This window comes from Carica papaya, chromosome 4, assembly GCF_054855325.1.
Source record: "Carica papaya isolate Zhongbai chromosome 4, ASM5485532v1, whole genome shotgun sequence".
In the NCBI taxonomy this organism is placed as follows: domain Eukaryota; kingdom Viridiplantae; phylum Streptophyta; class Magnoliopsida; order Brassicales; family Caricaceae; genus Carica; species Carica papaya.
Window position 1 is genome coordinate 23,511,617 of NC_142312.1, and position 22,012 is coordinate 23,533,628.

At 32.8% G+C, this 22,012-nt stretch overlaps 4 protein-coding genes across 6 annotated transcripts; 2 read left to right on the forward strand and 2 right to left on the reverse strand.

Annotated features, from left to right (window-relative positions):
• Positions 1–7,382: 7,382 nt before the first annotated feature.
• Positions 7,383–10,707, reverse strand: LOC110818387 (protein IQ-DOMAIN 8-like). The gene is made up of 5 exons (XM_022047255.2): positions 10,473–10,707; positions 10,140–10,394; positions 8,846–9,073; positions 8,623–8,736; positions 7,383–8,447 (listed from the first exon to the last, which is right to left on the reverse strand). Exons 1-5 carry the CDS (start codon positions 10,536–10,538, stop codon positions 7,749–7,751), a joined length of 1,362 nt encoding a protein of 453 aa, XP_021902947.1. The 5' UTR covers positions 10,539–10,707; the 3' UTR covers positions 7,383–7,748.
• Positions 10,708–11,100: 393 nt separating this feature from the next.
• On the reverse strand, positions 11,101–15,036 carry LOC110818457 (IQ domain-containing protein IQM5-like). The gene is made up of 9 exons (XM_022047358.2): positions 14,758–15,036; positions 13,862–14,274; positions 13,654–13,768; positions 13,302–13,367; positions 12,927–13,015; positions 12,755–12,842; positions 12,024–12,254; positions 11,829–11,930; positions 11,101–11,745 (listed from the first exon to the last, which is right to left on the reverse strand). The coding sequence occupies exons 2-9, from the start codon at positions 14,269–14,271 to the stop codon at positions 11,449–11,451; spliced, it is 1,398 nt and encodes a 465-aa protein (XP_021903050.1). The 5' UTR covers positions 14,272–14,274; positions 14,758–15,036; the 3' UTR covers positions 11,101–11,448.
• An 826-nt stretch (positions 15,037–15,862) lies between these two features.
• LOC110818430 (uncharacterized) lies at positions 15,863–17,063 on the forward strand. The gene is made up of 2 exons (XM_022047321.2): positions 15,863–15,997; positions 16,714–17,063. Exons 1-2 carry the CDS (start codon positions 15,967–15,969, stop codon positions 16,938–16,940), a joined length of 258 nt encoding a protein of 85 aa, XP_021903013.1. The 5' UTR covers positions 15,863–15,966; the 3' UTR covers positions 16,941–17,063.
• Positions 17,064–17,196: 133 nt separating this feature from the next.
• LOC148266464 (EPIDERMAL PATTERNING FACTOR-like protein) lies at positions 17,197–21,658 on the forward strand. Of its 3 annotated transcripts, none has more exons than XM_088218230.1 (4): positions 17,197–19,295; positions 19,408–20,437; positions 20,966–21,003; positions 21,160–21,658. In XM_088218230.1, exons 2-4 carry the CDS (start codon positions 20,314–20,316, stop codon positions 21,412–21,414), a joined length of 417 nt encoding a protein of 138 aa, XP_088074356.1. In that variant the 5' UTR covers positions 17,197–19,295; positions 19,408–20,313; the 3' UTR covers positions 21,415–21,658. The 3 variants fall into 3 exon arrangements, with proteins under 3 accessions (XP_088074356.1, XP_088074357.1, XP_088074355.1); XM_088218231.1 differs by having other exon boundaries at positions 19,481–20,437; XM_088218229.1 differs by having other exon boundaries at positions 17,197–20,437.
• Positions 21,659–22,012: the final 354 nt, after the last annotated feature.

Genomic DNA, 22,012 nt, shown 5'->3' on the forward strand with positions numbered 1-22,012 from the left:
CTCCCTAGCTATATTATTCTCACCAATTTCTGATTTTTTAATTATTTTTTTCTTCTAAAATTTAATGGATGAAGTCAGCTAATCTGACGGTTGGGATGCCCTGAAGGTCGGGTGATGTGATGACTGATCATGATTGAATCATTGAACCTGGGAAAAAGAAAGGAACCTCACTAATATTTTTGACTGAAACCCAGATAAAATGGACCTATATAAATATATAAATATAAACGTATATATATATATATATATATATATATATGCCAACTCCCACAAAACAGTTTCTCTTTTTCACGGCATTGATAGTTGAACTTGACCCTACCATAGATGCTGTGTTATTCCTTTTTATAAAATGTATTTATGCAATAATTAATTACAAGTACAAATATAATTTTCTAAAAAAAATATATATTAGAAATTTATATATTATTTTACTATGGTCCTTTTTATTTTTAACTATATATATATATATTTTAATGAATTTATAAGTAGAATTAAATTCCATAAAAAAAAAAAAAAAAAAACCAATAATCACATTTATATAATGTAGTTAAAAGATTAGTGGAGCATGGACTTGTCATGAATTTCATTAGTAAAAAGATAATTATCAGGATTATGATATTAAATATTAAATAATTTGTTAATAAAATAGAAGATTACATGCATGCAATCAAGTGCATGAGGGTCCATCACAAACACAAATTTAGAAGAAATGAGAATCAATTTCAATATCTCAACAAATTCTCAAGTTAATTTGTTCTAATTTAATTTCTTCTTATACACATATATAATAATAATAATAATGTTATATATATATGTTTATATATGTTGTGTGGTGACATCTTAAATATTCATAATTAAATTAAGGAATGATTAATAAGAAAGTGAATAATTCAAATACATAATTGAAAGTCTCTCTAGAAAGAAGAGAGAGATGGATTAGTAACTAAGCAATATGGAGGAAAGCAAAAAACAAAAACAAAAACAAAAACAAATTGGAATTAATAAATTTAATTCCATTTCATTTACAATGCACCCCAAAAAAAAAAAAAGAAAATTCTAAGAACAAATAATATTTTATAAAAATAAGATACTCACAATGACTTTAAAAAAAAAATATATATATATATATACCGAGTAAATTTCAAATGATAACATGTATCTAATTAATCGGATGCTATTGGTATAAACCCGTTTAAGAGTAGTTACAATTGTGAGTAAATATGTTCCAATTAAATAGTTTGTTCACGTTACTCAATTACATACACTGTCATATATATAATCCATTGTTCTTATTTTTCCTCTTCCAGAAAATCCCAACAACTCCCACAATGTATATTCTACACAGTATTAATGTACGTATATTAATCTCTCATTCATTAATAACCTGTTCTTGCAATGCAAGTAAAACCCAAGCACTCACGTATAGAAAAGTAGGGATGCTCGTCACCTTTTCTTTATAGATTCTTTATGGAAATCAAGAAGATGATTGATTTGATACACAGTCTTGTTAATTAGTTGACGCATGTATACATACACATGTATACGTACGTAAATATATATTTATATTTATATATGTATATATGTAAATTCATCCATATTTTTCCACCGAAAATACAAAACCCTTCTTTTTAAAATTCTTTGGCCTTCTTTAAGCGGTATGAATTCTATATTCGTTTTAGTAAGGTTGAGATACTTAAATGTTGGAAGATAATGCAAAGTTTTTGACAATATGTGTGTGTATATATATGTATAAAAGTGATATTAGTATTGAATGTTGCGTGTCATTAGAAATGTTATTTTTCTCCCACTAAATTTGTTCTTTTATTGTGTTCTGGTAATTTTTCTAATAGTAGAATTGTTTCGCATTATTATTTACGTTCTATATTTTATTCATAAGTCAAATTAAACGCACCAAGATTCCTATATATTGATATTTTCTTCTAATTATATATATTTATATATGTATAAACATTTTGGATGAAGATTTCTAATATTGGAGAAACTCATGCTATCCTTTATTTACATTTGCATAGGTAAATATATATAAATCTACCAAGTATAAATCTTGGCATGTTGCAGAAAATGGATAGTAAACCCTGGACATTGCCATACAGAATTCTGTTGAAACTGTGTAAGTAAATGGCAAGCTGCTATATCTATATATATGTCTATATTATATTACATAATCACATTTATTATGGTTCTTTCTCTTTAAAGAAGTTTTTACTCGTTCTTAATAACCTCTTTTGCCACCATTAAAATAGCTGTTTTCATTAAGGTCAACAATCGTGATTGTTACCGCATAGCTACCGCCAATTAATCTCAATATTCTATAAATTCTAAACATGTTTCACTAAGAGGAAGAGATCAAAGTTTATTCATTAATAGCTTATTAATTAATTATATATATATATAAATAAATATATATTCAATGGTTGGTACATATATTATTTTATCCAAAAAAAATTGTAGATTTATGTTTTTTTTTTCTTTATCATTATTAAAATATTATTTTCTGTTGACTTATAATTTATAATTGTATATTATTTATTGATGAATGTGCAAATTTCTACTCATGACTTATTTATTTATCTGAATTTATCATGCATATTATTATATCAAATCTTATGAAGATCTCGTTACTTTATAACAAATCACAATCTCTTAGTTTCAATTATATTATTATTAATACCAAATAATATTTGTGTAGCAAGGGAGATAAAAAGAAATGACTCTATTTTTTCTTCACATCCGAGAATTTAAATATTTAAGCTTTGGATTAAGATCTAAACAGTTACACCTTATATAAATAAATTTTAGTGATGGTTAATTAATGTATGGTAATAACAGTAATTGAATGAGAATGACAAAATTTTTTAATGTTTGGATGATTGTATATTAATGTATGTTAATGACATATTTTTATTTTGATGATAGGATAATATGGTTGTATTTTCAGTTAAATTATTAATTTATCCATACTTATTTACGTAATAGTAAGTGATATATAATAAATATATAATGAAAAATTAAATTAAATTGTTTACCAATATAATTACATTTTTATTTAAATAAATAATTATTGCAAATTAAATTTTTATATTTAATAAAATAAATAATAAGTTGTGAGGATAAAAATAGAATTAAGTATATTATATGGGGATATAAAGGAAAGAAAAGTAATCTGTCAATCACATACTACCGATTCGGTAGTTTTAAAATTAATATCAAATTTATCGATCATATACCATTTATTACAATTGGAAGTTAAAACAAATATAATTTTTTCACACCCGTGAAGTACCATACGTTAAAATTTTATCATTTACTACAATTCAAATAAGGAGTTAGAGTTTCTTCAATAAGAATTCTCTAATTGAGCTTTTAGAGGAAAAAAAAAAAAAGTTAATTTGAGCAATATAGAGGATTTATTAGAAAAAAATCGTCCTAACCTTTACTTTATGATGACAATTTGTATTGTCAATTATTTACCGTGTCTCAAAAACTTCCACATATTAAGCTAAATTACTTAGTTTATGTGTAAAAATAAACATTATTTGTCAATTAATCTAATTTGACCGGGTAGTACGACCTGGTCTATGGAGGGTCAGGCTTGGTCTTAGCACAAAAAACCTAACATTGAAAAAGAAGTCTACTTAACATATAACTAGAAGCTTTTTAAGCTTGTTAGTGAGCCTTATATGTAAGCAATACCAATCTATTTATAGACTTAATAAGGTTTTGATGCACTTGAAATATATGTTTGAATGAAATACAAAAAAATTTGATCTTATTAGAAATGAGAATTAACTTTGTATTTGCAAGAATATTAGTGATAACAATGTTATTATATTTTTAGTTTTATATGTTGACGATATCATACTGTTTGGTGATAATACATTACTTAATAGTTCAATAATGATTATTGAAAAAAGTTTATACAAAAAATTTGTACGAAGAAACTTGTATTTTTTTTTTTTAAAAAAAAAATAGAGTGAAATTAAAGAGGTTGAAGATGAAAAAATCGAAAAGGATGATTATTACTCATGTAATGTAATGTGGAATATGCATGGAGAGAAAGATAGAAGGAATTCAAAGGTTGCATTTTTTTTTTTTCATTCTTGCTTATGAAAGCAAAAGTAAAAGTTTGGAATGCTTGTGATGGAAGAAAATAAAATAAAAATGACCCAACAAGATTCTTGATTTTATCGTTTGCACATGCTACAATTAATGCCCCCACCCGGTCTCTTTTGCTTTATTTGTTGAGCCATCAGCTGTGTGAAGATTTTGTTTCTTTGGTTTTTTTTTTTTTATCCCCTCACAACTCATTCAGGAATCAACCAGAGTACATAAAACATTTTCTGGGTATCTCTTTGTCGTCTCTCAAAAACCCTATTTCGTTTTGTTATTCGTCTTTTTCATTACTTCACTTTCATTTTTAACCCAATTCCCTAACATACATGTATACATATCATATGGGAGAAAACAAACATTGATGAACTAAAACCCAAAAACAAGAAAATGAAAGAAAGAAAAAAAAAAAAGAAGAAGAAGAAAAGTAAAATTTCTCCACTGTCATGAGCCGACCCCATATGCAAATTTTTACCTACCCAGATTCAATTTTCCAAAAACTAGAATTACCATATTAACATTTGAAAATAAAAGCTTGTTCTATAATTAGAAAACTGAAAAATAATTTGTCTTTAATTATTCTCCGAAATGACAATGGACTTACCTAGGAAACTTTCTTCTCCCATCATAAAGGATTTGAAAGTTTCCAACTTGGCCTCTAAAAAGCACAGAAAACAGAGAAAGAAATCTTCTTTTGTTCAAAGATCATTTTTCTCGGTGCACCATTTTAGACATTAATGTAATTTCCATATATATCTTCGTAATATTATACAAGTCATACCTGAAACTAATAATTCAGTGCACGAAAGGTGAAATATGTATATATTCAACTATATATATATATTTTTTGTAAATAAAATAAAGAAAGGAGGAGAAATTATGGGCAACTCATGAAGTGTAAAATAAATGAATAAAGACATGGTGACAGGTGTTCCACATCTTTTATCCTTGATTATAAAATGAAGTTAGGCTTTAAATAGACAAGAAGCAAAGCTTGAAAACTGGAAAATACAAACTCCATGTTGGGTGAATCAATCACAGCTAACATTATAATTAAAAGACACATATCTAATCACTCTCTACTCTCTGCTTTAACTTTTATACAATGAAGCAGTAAATTAGAAAAGAAGATGAGAGAAACCTTTTGTGCCATAAAAGGTAATGAAACAAACCACTGTTTATATGTGCCCCCACAGCCCACAGGGTAGACAAAAAAATTATATATACATATATATATATATATAGAGAGAGAGAGAGAGAGATACATGTGTGTGTGTGTGTGTGTGTGTGTGTATACAAATATATAGATGTATATGTGGCCTAGTAGCACACCCTTAATTTAAAAGATCCCACTTGCCCCCACATTCCTTCTCTTCATGACAACACCCCATGAAAGAAAGTCCACTTATTTACTCAAATTTCAAGAACACTTTCATGTACCCTTTTTTTATCTTTCTCTCTTCATGGCTTCATCATCTCAATTAACATATTACCATTTCTTTTAAAATAAAATAAGAGATAGAAACTGTAGTATTATCAAATTGTTTTGAGAGTAAAATTATTCTATTATAAAATATTGGAGTCTGAGTTAGAATGGGAATAATAAGCAATACTGGTGGAAAATTTTACGTAGTTCACTTCCAAGATAGGATGATTAAGATTATATTTCCATGAAACCAAATTCAGTGCATTTTGGTACATAAGATCCTAATTTGTTAGTGCAATATAAGATAAATATATATATATATATATAGCCACATGGGAAGCTCTGTGAAATACTGATATGCAGGTGTATGTACATATATATGTGTGTGTGTGTGTATACATGTATAAAGCCACGTATAGTGGATGGTGATGCAGTAAAGAGAAGTCAAAGTTTTAACGAGATTGAGATAGTGTCTAAAAACTAGTGTAAATGTGTGGTTATGGGTGTTGATGAGACTGACCCATTAACCATTTTATTGTCTGTCTCTATTCGAAACTCATGTAAGCTTCTTGTTCATCTTCTTTACCAGTACAGTTTCTTGTTCTTATTCTATTCTATTATATATTTTGATTCTCAAAATATCACCCTTTTTTTTCCTTTCTTGTTATTTGCTTCAACACTGAATGATTATATTGAAATACCCATCTTTCTAATTTCTACATCAAATCAGGATGATGGTGATCTCTCTTTTTGTGGTCCTTTTTCAAAGCGTGAATGACGGGGACCATCTAAGCTATACATATCTGCTACATATACATATATATATATATATATATATGAATACTATGTATGCAGCATGAAAACTAGCAAGTCATTGCTCATCACATGATTGAAAGTTCTGTTGTTAATAATCATTTCTTGATGCTCCGCTGATCTAGGAATTTCTTATCATTATATCTACACACACACACATTTAATCTGTTGGAAGGCCTGTTAAGTTCAAGTTCTTGAAATCACATAACTCTGGACTTCTTCGCCAGGGCAACTGTTTCTCATCCTTCTTGTGTGAAAACCATTTGCTGTCTTTGAAATGGATATGCTGAAAAATTGATTAAAAAAGTTTTTTGAATACTTCAATTCTATGAAATCGTTGGATTCTCTTTCAACGAGCTTATATTAATAACAAAACTCTATTACTAGATCCTAAATAAGAACCATGACAGAAATCCTTCTACAATTTTTATTTTGTTCAAATAACCCTCTAACCTTCTTTTATTTTTGCATTTAAATACACTTCAAAAATTTTGATTTCTTACAAACTTGAACTTTTACTTGAAAGAAAAATTGATAATTATATTATTTGACTACTGACTTAATCACGTATTGTAAATTCAGTAAAAATGTTATTCACATAATGTTTACATGGATGCTATAAATGTATTTGGCTCAGCACAGGTGGCCTTCCAAAGGCCAATATCTACAATCATTAAGATATATTTGGGTTGTCGGAAAATGAAGATTGACAAAAACATAATAAAACACAAAAAAGAGTCTTAAGGGTAATCTATTCTAGCTTTTGTAAGTACAATTATGAGCAGGCAAACAATTTGGCACCATTCTGCATTTGAATAATTAGCCTAATTCTATCAAGATATCTATCATTTCACTTATTTCATATACTTGCTTTCTTGATGCCACAATAAATTGCCTAATACAAAAGGGAGGAGGATCTTTCTTTTTTTCGCTGTTTTCAATTCATGGGGAAACCTGATTCAAAATGAAAATAGATCTTACATGAAAAGTTTGCAGAAAGGAAGGAGTAAGGTTAAAAAAATCAACACTCTTCATTGAATCAGCAGAATCCAAACACCAATTACTGAAAATTTCAATTCTGTGCTACACAATAACACATGCAACTTTTCTCCACCTTTTCTTTTTCTATGTTAAACTCATAATTACAGAGTCCTCACTACCAAACACGACTATTCAATCAAAACCAAAGTCCTCAATTGAAACATATGAAAGTAATACATATTTTTAGCTATAGCTAAAGTAATGTTTATACTACAAGTATATCTAAATGATTAAATCCTCCAAATCTATTTATCTTGATTGTTCCAAAGTCACAACAAGCAGTTGAACTTCACTTAAGACTGTACCATTTGTATCTAGAACACGATATTAATAATTCTTATGCTTCCCGGCCTCGTCTATTTCTTATCCAGTCATGTCTAGCCACTGGTAGTGGTGGATACAGGTCCTTGCACAAACTAAACAAGGGATCCGAACCAGCCGTGCTCCTGGTGTCTCCATTAGATAATGGCATGGATTTTGTTTGAAATTGAACATCCTCAATCATATTCTTCTGCGAGTTAAGACAAGAGTACCTGTAAGGTTTTCTCTTAGCTTTCGTGGATACTGTCAGATTCATGTAGCTTGGTTTTTGGTAATAATGTTCTTCTCCCATGTCCACAGTGTGGATGTTGCTGGAAACTGCAGGTGTAGATGGAGATGTAGATGAAGTTGATGTGAAGCTCTCGTCTTGAAGAGATTCAGAACTTGGGCCAGAAGACGAGCACACAATTTGACTAACTATTGGAGGGTTCGCAAGAATTCTGGTTGTGATATTGTTCCTTCTTATATTCATTGAATCATAATCAGGATAAGATGAACCAAGGCCATAACTATGATCTTCACTTTTCCTGGGAAATGAAGTCATATCTGATTGATCCAAATGAATTTCTTCCATCAACCGGCCTTCCCATGGCTTTGCTGCCATCCAACGTTCAAGCCAGGTCCATCCTGGACTGTTCTTGTCTAACCTCTGCTGCTTGAGAGATGATACTTGCTTGATTGTCCTTGAATTTGGGCTGGCACAAAACCTTGAGGTCTGAAAGCAAATAATTTGTATGCATTCATATTCAGAGCAATTAGTAAAGCTTCTAATGATGGGCATGCATGTTTGTTCACCATGAGCCTTTTCACATATTTTGTTAATTAATCAAACAGGGAAAGAAGTGGAGAAAGAAAACAAATCCATCATCTCTCTTTCCAAGTTTTATTACCTGTTGAGAGAGAGAGTAAGCCATTGCCCTTTCCCTCTTGATGGCTCCTTCTTGCTTCATCTGCAACTTCGCTTTAACTTCGTCCACAGTTCCTGGGCTATCACACCATCCTTGCTGTTGACAACCATTGATACAATAATTGAAATCAATATTACCATTTGAAGAAAATGCAAAGAAGGCATGACATCTTAATGGAATATCCAAAAATATGCTTATCTCACACCTCAGCCTGCGTGGTGGGATCAGCTCTTTTATGATACTCATTCAATAATTTTTGAACAGCTTGGCCTTCAGAAGACATCCTAATATTTCGTGCTCGTACTCGAGCCTGAACTCGAACAAGAGCCTGCATGCACCTAAGTGTCACAGCAGCCTGCTTGCGTACTTGTCGACCACGAAATATGGCCTGAAGCCTCACCACTGCTTTCAAGGCCCTCAATGCACGCCTTGCCTGCAATCATATTGGAAACTGAATTTCACAAGCAGAAGAAAAGGTCTTGAAGAATCTAAAAAAGTTTTTACTATGTGAAATCAAATTAATGAAAAAGCCTGCAATGAAACAATACAAACCACACAGAATTCATTGCCATACATAAGTCACATGCTTCTATGGAAACTATAACAGGATTTAAAACATATATTGAATCAAAATTTGGAGGAGAAAGGTCAACTTAGAAGAGCCTGATATATCATCTTACAGTTTTGGTGTTTGGGAAACAGAAGCCAGGGAAAGAAAACGTAAATAGAAAATTTTTCACCAAGAATTTTTAGAAATAACTGAAGTATTCTAATTTACAAATAGGGTTCAACTCTACTCATATCTCGCATCACCAGAAATGAAATGCCCATTCCCCTTTTCAATTAACTACCTGATGGCCGCTCAAAACAATCCCAATACAGCATACCACTCAAATTTTTGAAAAATCTTTTTCCTACTTTTCTAGGAGCATCATCACTACGAGGGTTAGGAGTTTATGACTGACAGCGAGTCAGGGACTGCACTGAGAAACGCTTACAAACAAGTAGTCATGGAAAATTTCGCAGCTAAAGAAAAAATGATAAGGAATAAATATGAATCTTTCCATGGAGACAAATCGAAACACCTTTACCAGTTCCTACCTAAAATGAGCACCCATAATAACCAGACATGCTTGACTGCTAAAGTTAGGGATAACACAGGATTTGTCCATCCTTTAACTAGATCTCACATCAACTACAACTCCTATAGATCTCGTGGTGAACTTTGCACGTCTTAAAAAACGGATCCTTAAAATCAACATCTACTCATTCAACTTGATAATCAAAGATGTAACAAAAAACGAATGCCTGCGTCTATTTCTTAACATTCCCGTTCAAATAAGTTCATCAGATGCATAAATTATGAGAAACAGTATCGTCTCAGAACCAGATACTTTACGAAGGAAGGGAAAAACTAGTCACGAGAGATCGATTCCGTAAGCATGTTTGTTTGTGTCAAAAGAGAAAGCGAAACAGCTTAAGCAAAGAAATTAATTTACCAACAAGCCACGGAAGGCTGTCTGGATACGGATCGCAGCCCATTCTTGTTTGACCGCCATGAAATCCTTGGGCGCAGCACGGACCACGGTTGCCACGGCGGCAGTGAAGGCATCATCGACAACAAAAGAAGAATCGGAGGCTTCTGATGCAGCCACATGACGGCTCCTGAGGGCCTTTGATGAGGAAAGAAACCCTTCTGACGAGCTCCTCCATAGCCTCCACTTATTCTTGGGAGCCTTGTAACCCACTTTGCCCTACAGAAAACAAAGCCAGGAAAATAAGGAAGGGGAAATTAACATTTTCCTGCTTTGCTTGCTGGTTTTAGAAATTACCTGTTCAGCGGCATTTGGCTTTTTGAGCGTAATTAGCGATTTTATCCATTTCCCAGAAGCACCCATCACAGAGAAATGAAAACCAAATTAAACCTTAATATGTTGGTAACTTAAAAAGCGGAAATGAAAATTGGGAAAGAGGGAGAAGAGAAGGGGGAAGAATGGTTTTGAGGATGAAGAGGGGAAGCAGGGAGTGTTTTATTTTGGGGGAGAGACGTTTGAAATTTGAAATGGAGAAATTTGAATTTGTAACGGATAAATGGACTTTTCATGGAAACCAATTTACATCATTTGTCATGTTTATATTAATAAACTAGATTTTATCACCAAACATTTATTTAGAATCCAACTAATAGTTTACATAAAATTAATTTTCATTCTTTTAAATAATAATTAAATTAAGTGGGAATTTTTTTTTTAATAAATAATTTTTTTTTAAAAGAAATGTTCTTATGTTATCTTTAGAAATTAGAATAAGAAGAAAAAAAAAAAAAGAAATGAAATTTTTTACGGGGTATAAATTTTGTCCCTGAAACTTATTTTATTATAATTTAATATTTGAAACTGTAAATATTGACAGTCACAAATTGAAACAATACATTTCAAATTTATATTTTCTCATGGTTAAATGAAATGTTGAATTTCAATTAAAAAAAAAAAATTCAATTTATTCTAAACGTAATGTTCTGTTTCTTGTCTTTTCTTTAGCAAACATTGTGGCAACCGTCGCGTTCAATTTGATGTTTGATTTCTAAGTCTGACCAAATAATGGTCAAGCAACAAGTCACGTCCTTCAATTGGATGGTGGGAAGAGAGAGAGAGAGAGAGAGAGAGAGAGAGTTAGTACAGTAAAAAATGGAGATGATCCCAATTAGCAAACCTTCACCACTTCTGGGTTAGACCATTCTAATGGCACCCTCAAGATGTGCCCACCAAAACAAAAAGAAAAAAAAAAAAAAAAAAAAAAATTGTTGAATTAGGCATAATTAGCATGCATCCCCATAGATGCAATTCTTGGGGAGAGGATTTGTTGATTAGGTCTTGGAAAAGGAATTGGACCAGACCTTGGTGAGAGATTGACCTGTTCAAGAGCCTTAAACTGCAGCTCTTCTGGGTACTCTCTCACACAATTGATCCTGGCACCTGCCCCACTACACCATTTCCTTCTACTCCTGCCATCCTCTGGGGTGTTAACCATTTTAGCAGATTCACGTCCTGATTTTACCTCCTTATTCATTTCTACAGGAGGAATATCATCATCAATGGGTGTTTTCTGCAGCAAAATCACCAAACATGTCACTACGAAGTTAATAATTCCGTACAAAATGGTGTTTCAATCACTGTTTGTTTCCTCACCAAAACATTTGTTAACTCTACATCTTTCTCTTCTAAGAATCTGCATAATTCCATGAAATTCTCCTGTGTTGGGCGGTAATGACCACTGTTAGGCCATATGGCCTGAACCAAACATCAAATCCACAGTCAAAAAACCAAGTAGGAATGTGTTTTGATTGCCCAAAATTTGCAGCATAGCAGGTTCCTGAAAGTTACCTTAAGGACCCCACTATGAGCAACTAATCTCCCAGATGAAATGGTAGCACCCCCAGCTAGGAAACTTGAATGCTGAAACTCGCCCTTTTTCTTTTCTCCAACGTACAATTTCCTTGATGTACTCAACACAAATATCCACTTTGATCCCTCACTGCTGTCCACCAAATCCCTACTTTGCTTGTAAACAAGTTTCCCATTCTCCACATTCACTTCGTATGTCTCCCTCTCTTTCTGCAACACCACATACAACAACTTATATCTAAATCCACTGCAGATTATTATTAAGTTGATTAATAAACATTGTGAAACATGGGTATTTCCAGATACTGTATGATCTTTAGAAACCTAGTCATTTACTACTTGTATACATGGCTTATTATTAGATAGAGTCAAAAGTCTCTTATTCTCTACAAATAGTTTGGTAGACAATATAATTGAACCATAAAAAGTCTAAGTCATTGTCTATACATGTTTTCTATTTGTTAATGGGGGGGGGGGTTTCTGATCCCTTCCCTTTTAACTACAATTGACCCCACTTTCAAAATTTGCCAACTATCTCCTATCAATTGACTTCAACTCATGTTTCAGGAACAGAAAGTGCTGAACTTGTATGTTCTGAAAGCAGAACAAGTCATTGTCCATCAGTATCAGAATACATTAAACCTACTGGCACTGCTGTTCAATGTATGTCATTAGCAATCGTAAGCAGTAAGATAGGATGTTAATCTTACTGGTCCAAGATACTTGATGCACTCGCGCTGTAGATTGCTCCGTTGGCACTTCTCAAGATTTACTTCTTTGCCATCTCCAACATCCAACCTTTGATTAGACACAAAAAAAAAAAAAAAATCAAATCTGTTGAAAAATTCCAAGATCTGTTTATGCGTCTATTCAATTAATTACCAGTAGAAGAAAGGTTGAGAACTCTCACTGCCAAACCAGACTCGATAATACAAATGCAGATTGTGACCATAACGATGGCGGGGATCAATCTGAGCAGAAGAAAACTGTGTTAATGCAAGCTTAGCTAATGTATTCTAATTTGACAATATGATCTTTGATCGTCCTACCAACAATTAATCAAACTAGTCATGATAATAAAGCCTTAATGCTGTTTCTGTCATTGAAGAACAGCACAAATTTTTATGATGTTTCTTTTCTAAGTATGTGGAGGTTATTATTGTGTTGACTGAAAACTTTTGGTCTACCCAGATGGTGCAACAAGTGTTGGAAAGATAAGCACAAGGACAAAGTGACAGCACTCCAAAATGGACTTACAGCTTCAAGCCAGTGCCTTAGAGCCAACTTCTGGGCCATTTTATCCTTCAACAAACCCTTCCCTACCTACAATTAACATTAATAAAAAAGTTAATCAATACGTAATCTCACAAGAAGACCTAAAGATGTTGATTCTAATCATGGTCCCAGTCAAATAAAGAGTAAGCTTTCTAGGAAACCAACTACCACTCAAGATAACCTTTTTTTTTTTTTTTTTTTTTTTTCTGAAAGAGACTAAAATTGGTCCAAATTGTTGAATTACTTGACATGTGAAATGACTTCCATCATTCTTAAAAATAAATGTGTTCTGTTAAAAATCTCGATTTGCACTTTACAGCATAAAAATATACACCTTAGCAGCCCTAGTTCCTGCTCGTGCCCACCGGGAAACTGCAGTTTCCGATTTATCAGCATCGAAGAATGTCAACGAACTGTGCCTAAGTGCAGCAAAGTCCAGTGCCTTCCACCTACAAGTTCGTGTGAATGAACCACAGCTGCATTAAACTAACGTGGAATTTAAAAATTCTGAAAAACCAAACACGGAATTTAGAAGAACAAACCACAGCTCCTCAAGAACAACAGCACAATCAGCAAGGTTCCTTCGAGTTCGATAACTCTTGTAAAATTTCTGGAGCTTGGTTGCAGCTGCATCAAGTTCACCAAGTGACCTTGGACAAGAAACATTTATGGGTTGTGGGGAATAAATGCTTCCATCAACTTTTCCCTCTGCGACAAAGTTATTTCCATTAATTGTTAACTTAATTGATGAAACAGTTGGTTGACACATTAGCATTTCAGATTTCCTTCGCTTGAAGCTTGCAGATTCTTGCCTTATAGAAGCATTATATAGCCCGAGATCACAGTCGTCGACACCATCCAGTTCTCTTTTCATAAGGCTGGTTTTCTTCAACATTTTCTCACCATCTTTGGACTTCAACTCCATGGATCTTAGTGTAACCATCGCCTTCATTTTCTGTCAAACCAAAAGCCCTGTCGGGTCTCAAAATTAAGCTACTCAATGAATGAAATTTGCAGGTTTGTGAATAAGAAACTTCATTTTCACAAAAAAAGTGGTAAAATTGATCCATTCAAATAAATAACATGGTACGTTTATATCTTCCATTACTAATGAAAAACCAGTTCATCAGGATCTGTTTTATTCATTACAATTAAGAAATTGTCCTGTTAAATCATTCCAGCCGCCAGAAAGAATTAACCAAGAACCCCTTCTTCACTATATTCAATAAGGAAGAGTCAGCATTTTGAATTTGGATCATAATTAACTTCAATTCCTAAACAGAACCAAAGCAATAACCAAAAAGAAATAAAGTACAAACCACAGCGTTGATTAAAAAAGGAATACAGTTCAGAGAGCGAGAGATGAAAGTACATACATATGCATATATATGTGTGTGTATATATATATACACACACACACATAAATTTATTATCTTACCAGAAGCAGAATGAGGTCCAAAAACACTCTTTCCTTTTCTGGATGAAATCCCCAGTTTTGTGTTTACAAAAGAATGAAGTAGCGAGTGATGACTGGTTCTTTCCTTTTATATATGCAGTGCATGGCATGCCCAATCTTTCATTGTTTAAATAGTGAGGGAGAGCTAGACTAATAATGAGAACATGGTCTTCTCTGTTCCATTTAACAAGAACATTGAGTAGAGTGTTCATAGCTGAAATATATAACTTCAAACACGTAAGAGACAGAGATTATAGAAAATGGAAAGAGGTTTTGAAATTTGTAATACCCATAAACTAAAATAAATTGCAACAATCAATCATTTGTCACTTAGATTCTGGACCCTTTTCTACTAGGAGATGAATTTGAATCTTAGGTAAGAAATTACGTTATTGTTAAAAAATTATATTATCAAAATGCATATCCCTTGTCCTTCGTATAAACTGTGTGTTTTATTTTAATATCTATTCTTATGTTAAGTGAAAGTCAGAACTTTTAAATTTTATTTTTCTTTATTAAAGTGAAGAAATATTATATAATTCAAAACCCAGAGTAAATAAACAGCATGCTTAATTACTGTGTTTTTTACTTCTGAGGAATGGCTAAAGTTAGTAAAACTAAATTGAAAACAAAGTAAACATAGGATATCTAAAGTTGTGCTAAATAGCATCAACAATTTGTATTTATACTTGTTACAATTTAATCTCTAATATGTTCTTATTATAATTTAGTTCTTAATGTTTACTATTTATTTTAAATACTCAATTTTTGTTTATTTTCTAATAAAAAAAAAACTAAAATTCGTTTACAGTATATTTAGACACTTTACAAAATAATTTAAAAAATAACTCTAATTAAATTAAATTAATCATGTTAAATTAACAAATTAATAGAAACAGAACATAATTAATTTAATATTTTTTATTAAAAATTAAATTATAATAAAAATATTAAATTTTATAAACTAATTTAATAATTTGAGTTCAATAATACAGTTTAAATTTAAAACAATTTGAACAGATACTAGGCCCAGAATATATGGGCTTTCAAATGCTTATTTGAGCCCAATCTGCAGCTTATAATTCACTGCAAAATCAACTGCTTGATATTCGTCCATTGTCCTGAGGCTGCTCTTAATCGGAATAGCAGGTTAAAGTTGCGAAGTCAGACCCCACCTAGATTTCCTTAGAAATGGCGGAACGGAAGCCAGATTGTTCGTCAAGTATGCTTTTCTTTTTCTTCTTTTTTCTTTTCATGTTCTATTTGAAATCGCAGCAATTTTTGCTATAGATTTGATTTTGTGAGGGCTGTCGCATAATATTGTCTTGTAATCATTTGATAGGAAATGGGCCTTGCATAAAACTGATCTCGATTTCTCGTTGATCTTTACTAACAAAGATACCCGTTATTCGGTTACTTGTTTTCTGGATTTAGTTATTGTAATATTGCATCTAGGTTCATCTTGTGGTCAATGGCTTTGTAGATTCATGCAGACGTATGTGAAATCATTATCAGAGTAGGGTACTCATTTAGGAGGAGATATTTCTTCTTGGACAACTTCAGCAATCATCTTTTCTTGTTTATTTTGATGTTTGCCGGTTTTTCAAAAAAAAAAAAAAATTTGTTAATTTGTTTCTTTTAGATTGTCACCCACTTATTTATCCATAAGAGGATATTCTATTCTTTCCCATTTTCTCTATATATTCTTTTCACCCTCGATGCAATATTAGTTGTTCATAAGTGTGGAATTTTGTTACAAAATCTGATGCATGCAGTTTTTTAGTGTGTATATATATAGTTCCTCAAATATATATGTGTATATATATATATGGCACATTAAATATGTAATTCCTTTCCTTGAAAAGTTCAGTGGTAATCTTAGATTTATCTTGGACATGTATAATCAAAACATGTTGACTATTTATTGCTACATGAAAGAAAAAGATGTCAAAGCGCCAAACTTGATTGAAAGAGCCAAGGAAGAAATTGAAGCAATAATTCATTCACCACACCATCATAAGGAAACTCATGGAAGAAATGATGACATTGATGAGGACACTCCAATAGATGAGGTGAAAGGGCCAAATGTGTTTGAACGAGTAAAGGAGGAAATTGAGGCCATTGTTGAAGCAGTTCATCCCAAAAAGGAATCCAAGGATCATTGATCATCTCGAAAGCAAGAGGCGGTTATGCCTGTATTGTGAAAATTGTATTATGCAGATAAGCATTGGCTTGAATTGCTTGTTACAGTTTGATTCATGGTATATATATTTGTGATGTTTAATTGATTTTAGGTAACTTAATACATAGTGTATACATGTTTGTTTCATAGCCAATATCCGGTCACAGATTGAAAATCATTTCCTTTGTGCTATCAAGACAGTAATATTGTGCAGCTTCTTGTGAGCATATAAATCTTTGTTTTTTGAGGATTTAGTTATTAGATTTTTACTGTGCTCATAAGGAGTACATAATTGGATTAAGAAAAGACCTTTAGTACCCAATGGAGAAAATGGGATGGGATCACTTCTTATGGATTCGTTGAGAATAATTCTGATCTAGTTCGTAGCCTATTAAAACTAGAATCTGCTCTGGTGAGATCCTCAAACAAGAATGGAATCACATTATGTAGGATTTGAACCTATCACATTGGGTTTTTTTTTATGACATAAAGCCATTGATTTCTTAGCCTCAATGGGATCTGCATTGCAACAAATGCAAAAAAACAAAAAACCAAAAGAACTGCTGCAAGTGCTTTTTGTTACTGATTAGTTAAAGTTGAGTTCTTTTAAGTTGATCTGTATGCAATGCAAAAAAACAAAAAACCAAAAGAACTGCTGCAAGTGCTTTTTGTTACTGATTAGTCAAAGTTGGGTTCTTTTAAGTTGATCTGTGCATTATTAAGTTGATCAGAACGTGTAAGTTAGTATGTCAATAAGCCTAGAAGTAGGCTGATTGCATTGCACACAACTGTATATCTAACCTTCCAGTCTCTGCGGACGAGCTTAGGGTAAAATCTTTGAGTTTGTGTCTCATGACCTCTTAGACAGCTGCTGAAACGAGTGCCATTATTGATATGGACAAGTAAATGCATTTATATACTGATACTTGCTTAAGACTTTCCTATTTCACTCTAATATTTCTGGGTGTCTATTATGATCAGCAGTAGGAGAGTGTTTTTGCCCAAGGATGGGAAGGCTGCCTTAATTAATGTGAATATGTGTGTATTATGTCTGCTTCAGTCTAGGTCCTCACTGCCAAAATGAAGAAGAAATATGTATTGATGTCAAATATTAATTACAAAAGTTGTATTGACATTATCTTTCAAATACTTGTCTATGCTGTGATGTTGAAAAGTTTGCCTTATGTATTTGTCTGAGAAATGAGATGTCTTTAAGACCATTAAGTACGTATATGCATAAGCACTCATCATAACCGAAAAATATATAAGACCATTAAGTAGTGTTTCAAAAACTGTTTCTGCACTATATAATTCCTATTGTTGCACTTGGGATATTGTTGAAAAAACATATTAAATATTAACTTTTATGAGTGATGGAAGAGATTAGAAAGATGAGACATAACTTATGGAGGACTTTTTGGAGTGGTTGAGTAGCTTGGGACTGTATGAATAAGATAATTACTCTTTAACTTGTACTAGAGTCTCTGACAGGTTAATATGTGAACACAGCCTCGTGAATGCTAGTAAAAGCATGATGTTAAATAAAAAATGCCTGTTTTCCTGAGTGTAACTTAACAGTTGTTTTGATGTGTTCAAACTTCACCTTTTCCCAGAATGGTTTTAGCCTTTATAATGAAGTTTAAATCATTGATGACAGCTCAAGTTAGAAAGGTTCCGGGTGAAGTTAGATAAATAATGCTGCTTCTTTTTCTAATAAAATTTTAATTGTATTTTTCTGGGGAAGATTGTGTTTCTTGAGAGGTTTTGATGATTTACTCGGTGAAAATAGTACTTAATAAATTAGAAGTCTATTATAGCATGGTTTATCTTTATAACCCAGTGGTAAACAGCTTTAAACTGGAGGTGGGAGGTCTCCTGGGAGGAGATTAGCTGAAAGAGAAAGAAAATGCAGGGTGGAAAGAGAAATACAGACTTGAAATAGTACAATAGTACATTGAGTAATCAAATCACTCTAATCAGACACAACTACCAAAGAGAAGCTGGAACCATAAACATTACACCCTCATTTATTTAAGGAGTACAGAGATGCATTTGTTTGTTACCAGTTACTATTTTGCTTCCCCTTTTTAAATCCATTCAGAACTGAAGATAGCATTGAGTCTTTTGACTAATCTTCTCATTTCATTTCTATCATCCATGAGTTTAGCATAAATAGTCTTTTATGGAAAATTTTCTCTCAGAAAAACATTCCAAATCAGAAACAAAAATCACATTGCAGTGCCTATTCCCTAGACATCTCAGCTATATATCGAGAGAGGAAGAGACCGGTGAATGATGCAATCAAAAGATTTCCATTCCTCTGAAGATCACTTGCCTGGTAGCTTGCTTCACTTTACTCACTGCTCAGGCCTCAAAGTTGATTAACTAAAACTAAATTGTTTATTACATGCTGGATTTGGTTGATATCTGATTCTTTTCACCATTACAAGGTGAGAGGAAAACAGAGAAGGGAATGTTTATATGAGGTGGAATCTATTTTTAACTGATATTTGTGGTCTGAAGATACTTGAAAGGCGATCAAGGACCACCCAAAACCTTAATTGCTATCATGGCTGATTGTCTAAATGGATGGCTGAGATCTGATGATCATCTAAGTCCCCTACCTAACAATCTGTAAAAAGGTTGACTCTCAAATACTTTTACTGCTAAGTTTATTAACTAACTCCATTAAAAATTGATGTCTACAGTTTTGAATTTTGAAGGCTTTTACATAAATGGGGGTTCTCTGCTACTGGATATTTTCTCTCTTTATAGGAATGAGAAGTTTCAGAGGTGAAAAAGGCACTGCAGTCTAGGCGAAAGCTAAGCTTTCTTTTGATTTTATAGGGTCCCTGCAGATTTCTTCAGACCCAAAAAGGAAGCTGTTATTTTAAGCTAATGGCTACCTCATTTGCTATTACTTTTAGAAAATTGATTTGAGAGAGAGATGATCACAAAGGCTTTGAATTTGCTGAGTTGTCAATGGAAGCTTTTGGTTTTTCTTTTTTAACTGTATGAGCTGCGGCGGAAACCAGAATATCACTTGCTTCTGAAGCAATATATTTCTCTAGCCATGCAAGACAAGAAAGACAAAAAGAAACCCAATAAATCTTTTTGAAGGTTCTTGGCTTTGCTTTTTGGGAAATGGGAGTTTTGTTTTCTACTCTTACATTCTTGCCTTCTTATATATACATCACAGTAACCATGCATGGCCTTCTATTATAGACTCTGGGTGAAGAAATCTCTCTCTCTCTCTCTCTCTCTCTCTCTCTCTCTCTCTCTCTCTCTCTCTCTCTCTCTGTGCCAGTAGCATCATTATCATTTTATCATATTATCATCATTTGAGTTCTGGGGAAATGGAGGGTCGATTGAGTTGTCTTCTAGTATTAATCCTGCAAATAGTGAGTTGGGTTTCTGCAACAAGCAGGTCTTTTGCACCAAATGAGCATGGTACTCAAGTTGCCGGTGTCCATCAACCAGGTTAGCTACCTATTCGCCATGCTTTCTGGCGAAGATCATTATAATTCTTTTTTAATCATCAGCAAAAGAATCGTACTTTTTCTTCCAACTTGGCTATGTCTTTTTTCTTTTTTGCAGGTCCTTTTTTTTATTTATATTTACACTTTTTATTAGCAGTACGAGTTACCTAAAATACCAAAAAATAAAACAAAAACAAGAAGAATGTCATCCAAGAAATCGTCTTTGCGGCCATACTTTCTTTTTTCCTTCTTTCTATACACAATGCATGATCATAATAGCTTTTAAGCATTCTTGATAACTCTGTTGCTTGTACAAAGTCGCACAGTCACCATCTTGAGATAAAATAGAAAAAAAATGGATTTTTTCATTAAGCCATCGCCGTTTGAAAACTATTTCTTTTCCAGCTTACACAGGCATGCAGGAGTGTAGTCCGGCCTCTTTCTTGGTTGGTTGCCTTCTTTTCTTTTGTCTTTCTCTGCAATAATATAATGGCTTAACTAATTAGGTTTAAACGCTGATGCGTCACAGGACAGGTTTCCATGGGCTTCCACCTCAAGTCTAAACAGGTCTCTCTCTCTCTCTCTCTCTCTCTCTCTCTCTCTCTCTCTCTCTCTCTCTCTCTCTCTCTCTCTCTTATTTTATCTTGATGAAAATGATGTAAAGGTCTGATTATTCATCAATTGGCTAAACAAAAGTTGGTTTTCTTCTGTTTTGTTTTGAAGGTTGTCAAGAGCACAGGAGTTAGGGAGTCGAGTAAAGAAGAAGAAGAAGAAGAAGAAAAAGAAGGGACTAGAGGGGTGAGCAAAATAGGGTCAAGTCCGCCAAGCTGTGAACACAAGTGCTACGGATGCAACCCTTGTGAACCCATTCAGGTGCCCACAATCAGCGGCCACCATAGCCATGTGGGTTTGCAATACTCTAACTATGAGCCTATGGACTGGAAATGCAAGTGCGGCCCTTCCTTTTACACCCCTTAATCAACCAAATTAATTGTTATCTACCTTTTTCCCGTAGTATATATTCGAGTCATGAGTTGTGCGTCCCATGTGATCGGTCAGCCAGTGGATCAAAATACATCATTTGTTGATATCACCTTTTGGGATTTTTTTCTTTTTTGTTGTTGCTATTATTTGTAATAATCTCTTTTAGAGTTACTTTGGAGTTGAGTTGAGTTGTTTTGGGTGAAAAGATTGGTATAGATAGAGCTTTTGGACATAGAAATGTATTTACTGACACCTTCTGGATCAGTCTTTTAAAGAGTTAAATTATGAAGTGGATATTGTGATTTTAGTTCAAAAAATTGGTTCTTTATATATGACAACAACTTGATTAAGTCATATATGTGAGTGCGTGTGTAACTATTGAACACCCATCTCGTACTTTCTAGTTAAATCACCTACAACTCATGATAAGAAGGTCGTGATATAGCGCCATCACCAGAATTCTATGTACCCAACCCAACTGTATGTACTCTCAAAACGTACGTAGGCATTGTCTTACATATATGGAAGGCACATTTCAATAAGCCATTTTCAAAGTCACGCCACCACCACCACCATCATCTGTTTCATGACA

What these genes read in the sequence shown, in the direction of transcription:
- LOC148266464 (XM_088218229.1), top strand. Translation starts at nt 20,314, where the DNA reads ATGGAGGGTCGATTGAGTTGTCTTCTAGTATTAATCCTGCAAATAGTG. An exon ending in TGCCGGTGTCCATCAACCAG is followed by an intron (nt 20,438 to 20,965) that starts GTTAGCTACCTA and finishes GATGCGTCACAG; the next exon opens with GACAGGTTTCCATGGGCTTC. An exon ending in TCCACCTCAAGTCTAAACAG is followed by an intron (nt 21,004 to 21,159) that starts GTCTCTCTCTCT and finishes TTTGTTTTGAAG; the next exon opens with GTTGTCAAGAGCACAGGAGT.
- LOC110818430 (XM_022047321.2), top strand. Translation starts at nt 15,967, where the DNA reads ATGGCGGAACGGAAGCCAGATTGTTCGTCAA. An exon ending in GAAGCCAGATTGTTCGTCAA is followed by an intron (nt 15,998 to 16,713) that starts GTATGCTTTTCT and finishes GCTACATGAAAG; the next exon opens with AAAAAGATGTCAAAGCGCCA.
- LOC110818387 (XM_022047255.2), bottom strand. Translation starts at nt 10,538, where the DNA reads ATGGGTGCTTCTGGGAAATGGATAAAATCGCTAATTACGCTCAAAAAG. An exon ending in ATCCCACCACGCAGGCTGAG is followed by an intron (nt 8,737 to 8,845) that starts GTGTGAGATAAG and finishes GGTTGTCAACAG; the next exon opens with CAAGGATGGTGTGATAGCCC. An exon ending in CTTACTCTCTCTCTCAACAG is followed by an intron (nt 8,448 to 8,622) that starts GTAATAAAACTT and finishes ATTTGCTTTCAG; the next exon opens with ACCTCAAGGTTTTGTGCCAG.
- LOC110818457 (XM_022047358.2), bottom strand. Translation starts at nt 14,271, where the DNA reads ATGAAGGCGATGGTTACACTAAGATCCATGGAGTTGAAGTCCAAAGAT. An exon ending in TCTCAACCTTTCTTCTACTG is followed by an intron (nt 12,843 to 12,926) that starts GTAATTAATTGA and finishes GTCTAATCAAAG; the next exon opens with GTTGGATGTTGGAGATGGCA. An exon ending in GCATCAAGTATCTTGGACCA is followed by an intron (nt 12,255 to 12,754) that starts GTAAGATTAACA and finishes GTGGTGTTGCAG; the next exon opens with AAAGAGAGGGAGACATACGA.